The 16277-nt window shown below is 37.9% G+C and overlaps 1 protein-coding gene across 1 annotated transcript in view; it reads left to right on the top strand.

The window, feature by feature from the left end:
• The window catches only part of LOC114098059 (EGF-like and EMI domain-containing protein 1), a 610754-nt gene that overhangs the window by 515451 nt on the left and 79026 nt on the right, over positions 1–16277 (top strand). The window contains exons 10-14 of the mRNA XM_071614923.1: positions 908–1030; positions 3392–3583; positions 9456–9584; positions 10962–11090; positions 14543–14677. Of these exons, the coding sequence (XP_071471024.1) occupies positions 908–1030; positions 3392–3583; positions 9456–9584; positions 10962–11090; positions 14543–14677 (708 nt within the window). The remainder of the gene's footprint in view (positions 1–907; positions 1031–3391; positions 3584–9455; positions 9585–10961; positions 11091–14542; positions 14678–16277) is intronic.

Below are 16277 nucleotides of genomic sequence, written 5' to 3'. Positions count from 1 at the left end.
GCCCAGCTTAAGGAAAGCAGAAGCAGGTTTTTGTTGCTCCTCTTTGGTCATTATATTAAAAAGGAGCACTTCAAAGGCAAAAGAGATTACTCTTTGGCTGAGGGGTTCAGTTTGACATCTTCTGGTATGTTTCTATTTTCCCCAGGGCAATTGTGTTTTAGGAAGAAACATTCAGGCTTCTGGAATTCTAGAATAATTTTACTGCAGGAGACTTAAAGATCATCATTTAGAAAACTGCTCATTGGGCTGGGCATGACAAGGCAACAATGTCATAGTTGTAACAAAAGAAACCCAGACTTCACTCATCCTAGTCAAGCATCACCTAAATGTTCAAACAAATGTTCTGAACTATTCTATGTGTTAAAACACAATATGTTAAATAAACATTCTGTCCTCTCTCAGGAGTATATTACCACTTCTCTTCCCAGTTGTGTGAGAAAGGAACTTTTGCTGGAGAGCACTTTGAGATCTGAAGTTCTAGAAGAACAAGCACATTGTGGAGTTTAAGATAGTCTCCTTTCTGTAGCTGTCAAATGCTACTAAATTGAATTCTTTGTCTCATCTTTTTCAAGCTGTTTTTTGTTTCTTCAGGTTTATTCATTCGAATTGCTGTTTGAATTAGAAAAAATAGCAGAGATTTCTTCTCTTGTTCTTATAAATGCATTTCAAGTTTATTTACATTGTTCTAAAATAAATAACAGGCATAGAAGAAACATGCTAGAAACCTAAGCCAGAAGTAGGTCTTATTATCTTTGTGTTACAGTTTCTTCGGTGTTTGTACTATATGACCTGAGAAAGAGAAAACAGTAGCAACACTGTTTTAATTTGTAAATGAGGCTTCTCAGAGCTTCCTTAGGTTGGCTAAACTCCTATCTCTGCAATAACAGGAGTGTCTTTTTCCCTGCAGATCTCGATGAGTGTGAGAACGGAGAGGCCTGCTGTGCCCAGCTCTGCACCAACTATTTAGGAGGCTACGAATGCCATTGTCAGGAAGGCTTTCAGATCAGTCTGGACGGTTGTGGATGTGATGGTAAATTTCTGAGATCTAACATGCAATAATGGATGTGATGGGGCCATCAGTGAAAGACGACTCTACCTCTACTCTAAGGTAGAGCGCTGAGACACTAAAAAGAGATTGGATTTCTATGTGGTTCTACCATTAAACTATGGTGTTGGCTTAGGCAGCTCCAACTTCTGTGAACCTCAGATTCTCATCTTTAAAATGAAGGCAGTATTAGAATTAGTGAAGTAAATTTTTAAAAGTAATAAATGAAAGTACAATGGTTGGCATACAGAAATCACTCAGCTAAAAGTAGCTATTGTTATCATCATATTCATTAGTGCATGATACCCTTCACTCCATCTCACACACATACACATATACATGCATATACACACATAAGCAATTAAGAGATTCTGGAAGGTTACAGCCCAGTGCCATAGGAATCATCCACAGCAAACTTGACTGAAAGTCATTTTAACCAATGACAAGAGTATCAATAGCAAAGCAATTATCAGTTCATGATAATTCTGTACCAGAATCCCTTGTGTATATCTGATATTAATATATAGCTGATGTATGTTTTAAGATAAATCATCTTACAGTTTTCTAACTTAATTTCCAGGTGATTTCTAGCTTATGTTTTCTTGTCTGTTTTTTGATATAGGGGCCTTTGACTATAGTGAGTAGAATCAGTTAACTTTATTCAATTAAAATTAGGTCACATAAGTCATTGCTTGATTTTTTAAAAAAGTTACCCTTTAATGTATAATCTTTAAGTTTTCATTTTTAATCACTATTACTCCAAACTATATTTTTCTTGAAATCAAAGCAAAGATCAGAATGTTGATCTTTACGCAAATAACAGGTCAAATACATGGCTTCAATGTCTCAGAGAAAATAATGTTTCTTTTCTTAAAGAAACAATTACCTGAATTCTGTTGAGATTTTTTTCCATATAGATAGCAAGCCCCCCCACCCCCGCAGCCTTGCAGTATAGATAACAGCAAAAACCACACAACTCTGAAGTCTATATATACTACACATACTAGAGTATATTACCATTTACCACATTGTAGCCAATTAACAGAGCCAACAAAAAATTTTGAATTTTATGTACCATCTGCTCTTCAGCAGAGTGAGCCAAGAAATGATTGTATGGCATGAATGTACATACTTGCGTACACGTATCCAAATGGAAAATCTATCTGTAATCTCAGGCAAAGCCTAGAAATACAGCTTCATTGGTGAATTTTTAGTATCTTGTACACATTGACCAAAGTCTGGACTCAGATTGGTCATAAATCACTAAGTCATATGAGGTCAGAGACTAGAGTTCTTTCATCTCTAAAATTCTCTACAATCCTTGTGCAGATATACGCATAGGGTTAAGTGTTCTATCCGATATTTGAATTCAAGAGTGAATGAACATCCTCCAAAATGGTGCAGAGCCTAAAATCATGGAATTTAAGTTTTATGTTCTTTATCTAACTCTCATAATCAAGGTCTCAGAAAGACCTTACTTATATAGATAAGCTATGGTAAGCTTGGAAATAAGCAAAGAAAAAAAGAATTGGCGGGGTACAGTGGAGAAAAAATCGGGGGGCTATGCCTGCTTTCTAGATGGCAGTGTGCTGTTATTGGCTAATGAAGGCCACAAAAACAACACAAAAAGCAGATGTTGTTTACATCCTCCTAGATGTGGATGAGTGTCTGGATATCAGCATAGTCTGTGACCAACTATGTATCAATTCTGTGGGAACCTACGACTGCACCTGTGCTGAAGGCTATAGAATTGGAAGTGACAGGAAAACTTGCATCTGTGAGTCACTAAAGAATTTTCTTTTGTCTTTTCTAAACTGCCTCTACCCTCACCTTGCTTTCAAGAGCAACAAAAACCACACATTCCTCAACTCAGTGTCTTCCCCTTTCTATCTTCATAATCTGAGATCTCCCTCCCTCCCTCCTTCTTCCCTACCCCTTCTTTCCTTCCTGCTTCCTGTTTGTGTTTCTTTCCCCCTTCCTTCCTCCCTCCCTCCTTTCCTTCCTTCCTTCCTTCCTTCCTCCCTTCCTTCCTCCCTCCCTTCTTCTCTCCCTCCCTCCCTTCCTTCTCTACCTCCTTTTTCCTCTCTACCTCTCCCTCTTGCTCTCTTCCTCTCCCTGTCCCTCTCTCTCTCTCTTCCCCTTTTGTTCTCTCTCCCTCACTTTCAACTCCCAGTAGCTTCCCCTTCCTTTACAATAGACATTTGAACTAGCAATCTCAAAGTGCTTTGCCTGTTGGTGACCTCCCCTGGGCTGCTTGGTTCAAATCCTCACTGCTCTGTCCACACTTGATCAGTGTTTCCCTTTCCAATCCACATGTGAAACCCAGCATTTCCTCTATGGTCTTAGCTTTAGATGATGACGAGCTGGAGGGTGAAGAAGAGGAATTAGAAATTGTGAGGTTTCCAGGACTTCAACTCCAGAGCCCACCTCAGCTGGGTCATTATGTTGCTACCGCCCTGGTTGCCTCTAATGAAGATGAGGAAGATGAGGGAGAAGAGGAAGAGGATTTCCAGGAATTAACTGCTTTGCACAAAGTTGGTGAGTAAAATAATTGACCTCAATAAACTGGCCTCTCCTTATTTTTAGGTAGCTCACATATATTCTGTTGAGCAGTATCATTATCAATATTTAATGCCATCAAATGTTTTAACATGAAGGTTGCAAAAAAGGTTTGGAGCAAGATCACTTCTTTACAGCTTCTATCAAATTTACCACCTTTTGCCTTTCTTCCTCCTGCACAATAAAGGGGCACTGTATAAGTATTTGCAAAAATCAGGATGCAGGGTGAAGAGGTGCCCTTGCTATGTTATACAGAGAAAAAGAACTGGAAAAATCTTTAAATTTGCATAAAAGGGGGAAAGAACCAGGATTTTAAATTCTTATAATTATTATAAATTTTATTAGAAGTCATTTTATATAATTAAAATCTACCTTGAAGAGCCTTAAAATATAGCTGCTTTTCTAGATTTTAAAATAGAGAACCAGTTGTTTAATATGCCCAAGTAGACTAAGAAAATATCTTCAAAATGTGAGCAGTTTTTCTCCCATATCCAAGCAACAGAGCTCAAGCATTAAATCATTTCTGATCAAAATAAATTAGCACAACCTCTATCAAAACTAACTGTGCACAGCCAGTCAAAAACTGGGTTTTTTTCCCTTTCTTTGTTAAACAGAGCTACTCATTTTGCTCTACTTCTGTTTGTTGTTTTTTAACAATATAAAAGCTTGATGACTGCTATATAAGGCATAAAGTAAAAGAACAGAAATATTTTAGGTTATGGAAAAATCATCATAATAATATCATTAAAGGGTTCTGCATGAAAAGAGGAATATTTTAATGTTTGTTAACGAAGCTTCTTTGGCTACTCAAATCAGAATGGAAGTAATTCAGGGCAACAGGCAGTCAGAACTTGATTAACCTGAGTAAGTTTTGTAAAGAAGGGAAACAGATACATCTCTTGCTGTGTCCCCCTCCTCCATCTATTTTCCAATATATGGACTGTGCCTGGAAATCCAAAAGACAGCTGCTAAGAGGATAAGGAGCAAGGCACAGCTCTCAGCAGTACAGTGATGATAAGGGAGGAAAAGTGGTAGCTCAGGGTCTGCCAAAGTAGAGAGGCCTTGTTGGAAATGGCAACTTTTTAAATCATTTTATCTGAAAGACCTCACCCTTAAAAAAAAAATTAAAAAAAAAAAAAACTTAAAAGGAATGGACCTTAAAGGAGTGAAAGTCTATCCATACTTATTCAAATTGAAGTAATCTCCCTCAAGTACAGAATGGAGAAATAAATTCATTTGGTATATTTTTGGAATGGAATATACACATAATGTAAATGAATCTTACAAACATTATATTAATGAAAGAAGCTTCATACCAAAGAGCACATACTGCATAATCCCATTATATAACATTCAGAAATAAGAGAAGATAATCTCTGGTGTTAGAAATCAGGATTGTGCTTAATTTGTGAGGTTAATGACACACTCATCAAGTCACCTTTGAGATTTTAGGTAGCTGGTAATATCCATTATCTTGACCTGAGTGACATGCATATAAGTTGTTTACATCATTAAAAAAATTTCTTGAAGTATACACTTGGGATCTGTCTACTTTTTGCATATGTACTAATTTTTGATAAAAAATTATTTCTAAAAATGCCATGCACATAAAACCTGGAAAGAAAACTACTAAACTACCTAGGATATTTGTTATTATTGTATTCTGGAATTAAGAGTGATTTCTTTTTTTATTTTTTCTAAAGACTCTAGATATTCTCTAGGGAACGTATTCTAATATAATTGTGGGAAAAAAATAAAATGAGTTCTATTTTAAAGCTATCTCTTTGTTGTGGTCTTTTCCTGGGACTCTCTAGAATGTATGCTGTCAAGAATCCTTGGGGCTGGGGATGTGGCTCAAGCAGTAGTGCGCTCGCCTGGCATGCGTGCGGCCCGGGTTCGATCCTCAGCACCACATACAAAGATGTTGTGTCCGCCCAAAACTAAAAAAAATAAATAAATATTAAAAATTCTCTCTCTCTCTCTCTAAAAAAAAAAAAAAAAGAATCCTGGTTTTCTTTCAGTAAAGAAGGAGTTCCTTTCCATTTCGTATTGTAGACAGGAACCAACTAAGATAGTATCATGTTGCAGTCATTTAGGTCACACCTTGGGACAGCCTTGCATCCTGAGCCCTGAGGACTGCATGAACAGAGACATACCTGGAGGGAAGGACCCAGGGCTCCTGCCCTTCTTTGCAATGAAATTAAGTAGTAGCCTGAGAAATGGTACAGGCCACTAGCTACTGGGGACAAGTTCTCTCTTTTTTTGGTACCAGGGATTTAATCCAGGGGTGCTTAATCAGGCCTTTTATATATTTTACTTAGAGACAGAGGTCTCACCAAGTTGCTCAGAGCCTCACTAAGTTGCTGGGGCTGGCTTTGAACTCTCCATCCTCCTCCCTCAGCCTCCTGAGCTGCTGGGATTACAGGCATGCACCATTGAGACCAGCTTTTTTTATCTTTAAGTCGTGCTCTCTAAAATGTTGAAATAAAATAAAGAATTGATGTGGGTGAAAAACCAAGTCATTTGCTATGCATACAGAAGGCCTATGAATGCTGAGGGTTTAAACAGAACTTGTGAGCACAAGAGGAGATTTTGTGTTTCCTGGGAAAGCAGGTGATTTGTCTCTTTTTTCTCCATAAAATGTAAAAGTTAATAAAGGATCCTAATATTTTAGACTTCTAAAATCCCTCCATTTAAATAAATCATCAGATTGTGGCAAACTATTCCTAATGAGGGGAGGTGAGAGGAAAGGAAAGGATTTGTGGTACAAAGTGCAAACTAAATGAAATTGCTTGACTTCTTGCTGCCTGTTTTTTGTTTCTGTGTTCTTTTTTCTTTTCTTTTTCTCTATTTTTATATATGCTAACAGAGCCATTTACATTGGTTTAATTGTGTTTAACAAGTTTCTTATGAGAAAATAACAAAGATTTGGGGTTGGTATCACTGGAAAATCTTTTTCTCTTCATATTTTAAAGGGAGATATGCTTTCTGCAGTTAAAACTACCCTGTGATAAAATAAAGTATATTGACTATCTTTGTTTTCTTTTTAAAAATCTAGCATACACATCATTTCCTGGAAGGGTTTGTCTTAATCTTTGTGATTGGCATGGAAGATGGTATAAGCAGATTTTCTTCTGAACCTCCTGCACACACACACACACACACAAAAAAAAAGAGCACAGATATTTTTTTTCTATTACCTGATATAGATGCAAAACATGAGCCATGGCACAGTGAAGTGGTGTAGCCAAGATTACTCATTAGGATTTTGGGCATCTTTCTCAAGCAGCCTCTGATCATGTTTCTCTGCTGCTCTGAAGCTTTAATTAAGAGGGCCCTATTGCCTGTAGAAAGGTGTGCAGTGCTTCTTGTTCAGACACTGGTAACCATCTAAAATCAGGCTCCCATAAATCCCTTTTGTTTTTATCCTAGGCACGACTCTTTGCCCAGCCTATTATTTCCAGCAAACTAAAACACCTGCTACTTGCTTCCCTGGACTTTGCAGCTTTGTGCCTTTTGTCAAACGGCCTTCTTTGATGGTCCATGCTGCCTATGGCATGAAGTCCTAGATGGTGGCCCCAGTCTTAACACAACTATTTATCTTTCCAGTGGATTAAACTCACTGTCTACATTGGTTTAAACTCACTTACTAGGCTGTGGACTCCTTGTCCAGGTCCTATTCCTGTAAATTTGTTGTAAGTTGCTCCATATCGTGAGCGCCCACTACTAAAGTGAACAAATGACAAAAACAAACAAATTTTTAAAAAATTGATATTGGGACACCCAGCTATACAGCTATGTTGAACTGTAATTGGACATGCTCAATTATATAAAATTGGAATTAAGAAAATGTTTTTGCATGATTTTTAAGAAGTGAGCACTTACCTTATATCATAAGCTGTGTTAATAAATATGCATCTTCAGAACACTTGATCCCTAACATGGTAGCATGATAAATAAAACAGAATTTCCGTGCCAAATACATCAAAATAAAACATTTCCAAAATAAATTGAATATAGAAATATTACAATTAAGCTGGCTGATTAAAATAAAGATAGGATGGCCCCTTTGGCTTTGGAAACCTTGAGCATCTTCTGTATACTCATGAGGTCCTAAAAAGGGGAGTCTACTTATGAAAGAAACCTATGACTTATTAGCATTTTATCTTCATCCTCTTTCATCATTCTTGAAAAAATGAAAACAAAACCATCCAAATCCATCTATCAGTAATGAAAAAAAAAGATTCACTAATTCATTAATAATAAGAGGGTTTGGGGATATTAAAAATTCCTATAAATTATAATAAATAGAGTTGATCAATCAATCATTACCCATATTTTTTTAAGATTATCAGCTTTGAAAACACAGCAAGGGAAACAAAAAAAAAAAGCATTCATCAGGGATCTAGAAAGTAGGCTTTCCTATAGATTAGATCTTCTGACCCAATATCTTTATTGTTCTATTATGAAAATATCTATTTTGGCTTCTCAGGAATTTCTCTAAGTAATTATAATGAAACATTTTTAAAACTATCACATATTTAATTTTAATAGCATATTTTTAGAACCCTGTTCCTTCTGAAGAAATTTCATGCTGAAAGCATTTATTATTGTGAGATTACTTTGTGGTTAGGGAAGAAAAGAATCATTTCATATGGCAGATGAATGGACTAGATGGAAGGGAAGGTTTATGTCTTCCAAATCATCCAGCTATGGTTAGGGACACATCTTCCAATTCTTTTCTCCAGATCTTTGTTCTATTGGGTGCTAATGAAATATTTGGCAAATCCTTGTATTTTATTATATAATATTCTGCTTCATGGGGCAGTGCCAGATAATAGCGTAGGTTTGCCTGTATTGATGACTTGCTATAATCCAGACGCTGTGGAACCTACTGAGAATTCTTCAGCTTCATTTCACAGGTGTATTTTTTTAAACTGTCCCTTCTATAGTTGGTGTGAGAATTCAGACACTTATTACATACAGATTAATAATGTAGAACTCAATGAATTGTTCATTTCTAGTCTCTGTGTCTTCTCTTCCTTTGTTTTCCTCTCTTCTTTTTTTTTTTTTTATCCTTGCCCTTTTATAGTAGATTGTGGCTTGAAAGCAAAAAAAAAGTTGAATAAGAAGCTGAGTTCCACATTGGCATCTGGAATAGTGGGGGAGGGGTGGGTGGAGGAAATAATTAAATGTAGTTTTGTAATATTTAACCTATTTTGGTAAAATTTCAATTAAAATGATTGCTAAAATTACCTCAACAACTGTATTTACTCAAGTTCAAATAAAACCAGACATTTTTCTCAAAGTATTTTTTTATTCAAATATTAAACACTTTCCTCCAAAATCAACAAACCACACAAAACTATTGTTTGCTTAACTTCATCAATCTTTGACTATGCCAAGTACCTTGGGACCCTCAAGAGAACCTTAGCTGCATTCATTTCTGGTTAAAAACTAAATGACACTTTTTAATGTGTTTTCTTTCCATTTTTCAAAATAGAAGATAGGTTTGTTTCTCATTAAGGTTAGTTGGAGTGGTTCAGCAAAGGTGTCTGGGCAGCTCTGGAAATGGAGAGCTAGAGTTTAAGGAAAGAGGTAAATTTCACATTTGAACCTTGTTAGCATTTCTTTCACTCATCATTATTTTAACTAGCTGCATCAGTAATTCCCCCAGGAATGATTATGCCATATGAACTAGGAATATGCTGGAGATTTTTTCCTGGGTCTGCAAACTAGTGAGATTGTAATTACTTGGTATCTATCATAATAGATGAACTTTTTCTTCCCCTCCATTTGTAATGCAAGAGGTATGTTACACCCCTTGTTTGTCTTTCTATTTTTTTCACAGCTTGTGCCCCAGGGACAAATGGGAAAGAGTGTGACAGCATCTGCAAGTGTCAGAATGGAGGCACCTGTGATCTTCTGACTGGACAGTGCCAGTGCCCCCCAGGGGTTCATGGGAAGACTTGTGAAGATGGTAGGAATGTCTGTGCCAGTCTTGAGGTTTCTAATGGAAATAAACTGAGTCAAAGTTTCATCTGCATTTTTCAAGACAGCCTTTACTGATGAAGTCAAAGGCTGTGTCTATACATACAAGATGCAATGGCTTTGACTGATGCCATGTGTAACGGAACAACATAATTGATAATTAAATTGCCAACTGTGATCTAAGCAGGATGAATCTTGAGACACAGAAAGCATTTTTTTTTCCTGCTGAGCAAAAAGTTGAGTTTGTGTCCATATGTGTGTGTGTGTGTGTGTGTGTTTTATACTATAATATAACACACTATGTTTTGGATGTAGAACCTGGGAAGACTTGATTTGCTTTACATAGTGAAAGAAAGAGCAATGTGATTTCCAAGGCAAACAGGGAGGGAGAGAGATGAAAGTCAGGGAAAGAAAGGAGAGGAGGGAGAGAGGAAAGGAGAAATGGATACAAATCTCACAAAATGCCAATGAGTGCTGTGTACGGATTTTTCATGGAAACCAGTGAAAAGGCCACATTTCCTACATGGGTTGATGAAGCACAAAAATAAAGACACTGCTTGTACAGACACAAGAGCTGAAGGCAGAGAGTCAGCGAGGATGTACGTCTCCAGGGATTGCCAGAAATCATGGGGAGTTTATTAGATTCTCACAGACCACAGAACTGGGAAGACGGAAACCAAATTTACTTCACTTTCAGAGGTACAGGAAGGCTTCTGCTGGCATTCCACTTGCATATCCCTGTGAGCCATGTTTGTTTGTCTATTTTAAAAATATACTAAGTGGTTGCAAAGAACTGTGCCTGGTACTATATGATATGATAACAAAAAGGGAAAAGGAAAGTTCCTGGTCCCTCCATGTGGAGCCTGTAGTCTTGTCCAAGACAAACATAGATATTACAAATTTATTAATGCATGGCTGGAAGTGAGACCATGAGGACAGGCTGACTGTGTATGATGGAAGAGACTTCTGGAGAAGTAATACTTAAGCACAAGTCTGCAGAATGAATGGAGGAGACAAGAGAAGAGCAAGGGGGTAGCTTTCTAGACCAAGCCAGGAAGATGTGCAATGCACTGCAGAACCCCAAGAAGGAGGAGCAAAGGCAGTTGAGGAGATAGTAGTGCAACTTGAGCTCCCCCAGCACAGGGCTTGCAGTGCTGAGTCGGGTTTTGAACCTGTAGCAGTGGCAAGTCGCCGCAGGGTTTTAAGCAGAGAATGCAGCATCATGTCCGTGATTTTCAAAATCTCTCTCTAGCCTCAGTCCAGCCAGCTTGGAAATGTCTTCAGTGTCTCAATTTCATACAGCAACAGCTCTAGCAGGGTTTGCATATGGGTTAATGTTTTCTTTGTTTGTCCTTTCACCCTCCAGGATGCCCAAAAGGGTTCTTTGGGAAAAACTGCAGAAGAAAATGTAACTGTGCCAACAACGGCCATTGCCACAGGATGTTTGGTTCCTGTATGTGTGAGGCAGGGCGCTATGGGAGATTTTGTCATCTGAGTAAGTCACAAACGCCAGTTGCTTTCTATGCGAAGCATGGTGGCTCAAAATGTATGGGGAATATATCAGACAAAGAGGAGTAAGAACATAGTGTGTGTGTGTGTGTGTTTGTATGATTGTGTTCTAGCTTTTATTGAATTTCTTTATAGAATCTAGATAAATGAAAATATTTCTGATCTTAACTTTTATTCTAATTAATATTTCCCTAAATTATTTTTAATTTTTTACATTTTTTTCTAGTTAATATTTCTCTCAAGTATTGAGAAAGGATAGTTAATAATTTGGTTAAGAGGACATGTGACACTTTAAGGAGTTTAATATCAAGGGCCAAGAATGAGTCTCTTTCTGGGTTCTAGCCCCAAACATTTATTCCCTCAAGTTTCTAAAACAAGCTCTTCATTTTCCATCCTCCCTATTGATCACATTTTTCAAAAGGTGCAAGAAAACACAAGCACTAAAATATATATCTAGATAGGGGCCCCCTCAGGGTCTTTTAGACTTTCTCCCAGCAGGATAACTCTGGATGTTCACCAGCCCGCCCTAGAGCTGTGTTCAGGAATCCCTGGGCTGGAGTGATCTCAGCTCCACTCCTCCACCTATTCCATTTCCCTCCTCTTTCTCTTGAAGGACCCACTTCTCCAGAAATTTCTTCTGACTGAATGTCAGTGTCTCAGTCTGTTTGGACTGTTATAACAGAATAGTGTAAACCAGAAAGCTTGCATACAACAGAAATGTACTTAGTACTGGAGGTTGGGCAGTCCCACCACAAAGCACTGTGGATTCCAGGTCTCCATCTCCTGAAGGCTGCTTTCTGGTTCATGGTCAATGCCATTTGCTGTGTCCTCATATGGCAGGAAAAGAAAATTGGCTTGTGGGCCTCTTCTATAAGAGAAGGAATCCCACTCATGAGGGGATTCCTCATTCTATAAGAGCAGGAATCCCCCACTCATAACTCACCTTCAAGACCCCACTCCCACCCACCATCCCTGTGGGTAGGTTTCAACGTATGAATTTTAGGAGGATACAGACATACATACCATTGCACAGGACAGTATCATTACTACCTCTTAATAACAGACAGCTTTTAGAGTTTTATAGTCTATCTTAAGTTCAATATCCATGAGTCTTATCTATTTATAAAAGGTATGTACCTGGAAAATAGAGTCAGTGGTGAATACTCCAATATGAAAGCCAATGGAGGGATCATAGGAAACTCAACTTGGATCATGAGGAATGGTTAATCTTAAATAAGCAACATATAAGAGACAGGGGTAAAGCATGGGTAAATGTGAGCAATGGTGATGTTGTGTTCCAGAATATCATATATCTCATGCCCAGTGAAGACAGGCCTAGAAACAAAGATAGTCTGTTTCTATTATTGTTTCTGAAATGTAGCAAGATATGTAACCCCATATTTAGTAACAGGGTTTTTTAATACTTGGGAATTGCTTAACCACCGAACCACATCCTCAGCTTTTTTTTTTTTTGTATTTTGAGACAGGGTCTCACTAAGTTGATTAGGGCATCAGTAAGTTCTGAATCTGGCTTTGAATTTGAAATCCTCCTGCCTCAGTCTCCTGAGCTGCTAGGATTACAGGCAGGTACCATTGTGCCTGGCTAGTAATAGCTTTTGAATATTTGACAAGATAATATCAGATGTTTGGGCACAAAAATTAATCATAAAACATCTGAGTGAAAACTTTCAGAGCTAATTTGTCAGAAACATCTAAAATTGAAGTTTTAGTTTTAAATATCAACGTAGCATATTTTTATTCCTTTTCATGCTATCAGGTTTGTTGTTACTGGTGGTGGTTAGCATTTTGAATGTGACCATCTTCAAGTTGGTTGAAGTCCAATTTCAGGGTTTTAGCAGGGTTATGATCCCTCTGAAGAGGCTAGGGAAGGATCTAGACCTCCCAGCTTCTAGTAGATCCTCGTCCTGCAGCAGCATAACCCAGTCTTCATATGCTCTTCTCCCCATGTGCATGTCTCTGTGGACAGATTTCTCCATTTATAAACATACTAGTCACCTTGAATTAAAGGCCATCTTATTCTACTATGACCTTATCATAACTTCACCAATTACTCTGCAATTTCCAAATAAGGTCACATTCTAAGATCCAGAGAATTAGGACTTCAACATATGAATTTTTGGAAGATACCTGAATAGGCACTTGGTTGCCAATACAGGTTACTTCTACTTTCTCTTTTTTTGCAAACGTATTGCTACAATTATATGTTCTTAATATACCCAAATGTCAAATTTATGCATTCCACTGTGCCTGAGTTGTCCCCGGAGCCACAAATCTATATGCTGAATCAGGTAGAGTAATACATGAAAGTCAATCTAGGGTGAGTATTCTGAGATGACAAAAAGAGACTTATATCAGGGCAGACTGAAGTCTGAGAAACCCTGGGGCTTGGAGGGTCTGAGAAAGAATTACAGACTTGAACGTCATTGAAAATGTGACAGGAGAATCATGAACAATTTTGAGAACAAACTTCTGTTAATAATTTTGTTTTGCCTCAGTGGTAATTGAGTGTCCCTGGCAAGTGGCACTAGGATCATCCTAGGTGGTACCTTTATAACCACTGCTTTGAATGATCTCTACTTGTCCCTCTCCATCTACCACAAAGTGGAGTGGTGTGTTTTATTTTCTGCAAGCAACTTTCTGTAGCAAAGCCCATAAAGACACACAAAACAATTGCCTTGAGCCTGGAGGGCACTTGAAAGGATCTCTCATTTGATAAGTCCCTTGAACATCTGTAATAGGGAAGAAACGATGTCAGAGAAACATTTTGGAAAGGGAAATGAATTATTCTAGTAACTCCTCAGAAAGGGAACTACAGGTATGTTTTCTTAAATGCAAAAATGAGACTTTTTCCAATTGGGATTCCAATGCTGACGACCATCCCTAAAGCTTAATGGCAGGGGGAAGATAATATGACATGAGGGCAAGCACCATTTGCCAAAGATGTGGTCAAGATTACGCTACTGTCACTGTGAAAGCTCTGTGCTATCTGCATGATGTAAATTTTTTTTCTGATTACCATATAATAAAGGGGAGTGAAAACAATGGCAAGCCTTCACATAAATGCTTGTCCATCATCTCCATGCTGCGGCAGGATGGCTATGGGTCCTGGCAGCCGCAGCAGTCTTTGGAGAATATTAACTATGGGCACCAGTGGAGCACATTGAGAAGCAATTTCTCTCCTGGAAGCACCAAAGCCTTTTAAGTAGTTTAGGCTTCACTGTTCATGTCCAGTTGCCAAAAAGCAAATGAATTGTCTGATTTGAAAGACATTTGTTTCCTTATTTTATTTTGGCAGTCAGGATGATCCCCTGTTTTCCTCATAATCAGGCCCCACAGAACGACATGCCTGTGCACTAACAATTTAAAATAAACAAAGCGTGGTTTTCAGGTGACCGTTTTGCTTCAATCTGCTCGCAGACTGTCCCAAGGGGGCCTACGGAGCTGGCTGCTCTTTGGAATGTCAGTGTGTGGAGGAGAACACCCTGGAATGCAGTGCCAAAAATGGTAGTTGCACCTGCAAATCTGGTTACCAAGGCAACAGATGCCAGAAAGGTACAATCTGATGATAGATTTTTCTTTCTTCTCTAATAATAACGCTCAGCCTTTGTTCAGCATCATATGATCATTAATTAGTTAATCCACCAGTGTCCTCAGGTGGTGTGGTATGCTTTATTAATCCCCTATTTGCAGGTGAGGAAACTGAGACACAGGACAATAAAGTTATTTAACCTTATCTTCTCAGATTCTGTTATAAGCAATCCCCTTACTGACTTGAGAAGGGAGGAAACATCACATTATATAGTATCTTGTCCAGAAAAAAAGATGAGAGTTCCTTGTGTCCACTTCTTTGAACTGAACTAACCAACCAAGAACACTGCTGGCTTCCTGAATTAAAGAGTTATTCTCTCTATATCTAAAAATGGGTCACTCAAACAAACAAAATGCAAAGATACTTAATTGTGGAAAATTTAAAATGGCTATCAGTATTGTCCTTTCTCAAATTTTTAGATATTACATAACTTTTAAATTTAAACTACAAATAGAAAGGTTTGTGTATAGCGTAATTTCAATTATAAGTAATATATTCATGTGTGTGTATGTGTGTGTGTGTGTGTGTGTGTATTTGCATGAAAATTTGGAAGACAGGGTCCCAAGATGTCAGCGATTTTGTTTCTGGCTTGTGGACTCACACACGGAATGCTCCTCCTCAGGTTTTTCAGGGCATTTTTTTTATGTGTTTTCAAAGCCTCATGTCACCTTTGCACCGAATTTTATCAGTCCCACCCTACCTAACATTGCAACCTGCAAGTTTCCCTGAACATTTTTCTTTCTCTCTCATGCTTATCATATTCTAATAGACCACATATTCTAATTATATATTGTCTAATATATATTGCCTGTCCTTCCCTGCTAAAATCTGAACCCCATGTGGGAAGAGTATGTGCAATTTTATGCCAGTATCCCTAATCTCCTAGAACAGTCCTGACATAGAGATGTTTCCCATTAAATGATTTCTTAAATTAATACATAAATATGCATAGTTATTTTTTATCTTTTATTCATTTTTCTTATATGGTGGATAAAGCCCTAGTTACTATTTTATTCAGAGGAAATTATCACAGCATTTTTTCTCTTTCATACAAAATACTGACCATACCACAAATACAATTATCATAACTAATGACAAGTTGTGATACTTTTTGCCTTTTCAGGACCCAAAAGGCAATGTTGCTTAAAATTGGGAGAAGATAATGGGTTTGAAAGGAAGCCATCATGTACCAAGTTCACTTACAAAGGGAAGCACTGAGATTGACAGTTGTTCTTGACCCTCTTGTATCCTCAACTGCTCCTTATACTGCAATCTTCAGAGAGTCTAAAAGGCTTTTCTGGAGCTGAATGAGAAGGGGAGTGTGACTTTATTCTGGGTTATTCTGTGCCTGTGGAACTGAAGCATGTGAGCAGTAATGTCCATCTGAATTTTGTGGAGAGTGAACTCTTTAGATAGCTGGATTGTGAGTTTCTAGGTAATGGGGAAAGGAACCTGGGGATATCACATATCACATGAACGTGTTTAAAATGGTATAAGTGGGTCTTGTGTCACTCTCTAAATCTCTTGCCTCAACTGATTTTTAAACCCAGACTTGGCCCCTTC

This window comes from Marmota flaviventris, chromosome 8 (genome assembly GCF_047511675.1).
Source record: "Marmota flaviventris isolate mMarFla1 chromosome 8, mMarFla1.hap1, whole genome shotgun sequence".
NCBI lineage: Eukaryota > Metazoa > Chordata > Mammalia > Rodentia > Sciuridae > Marmota > Marmota flaviventris.
This window is presented reverse-complemented; position numbering and strand designations above follow the sequence as displayed.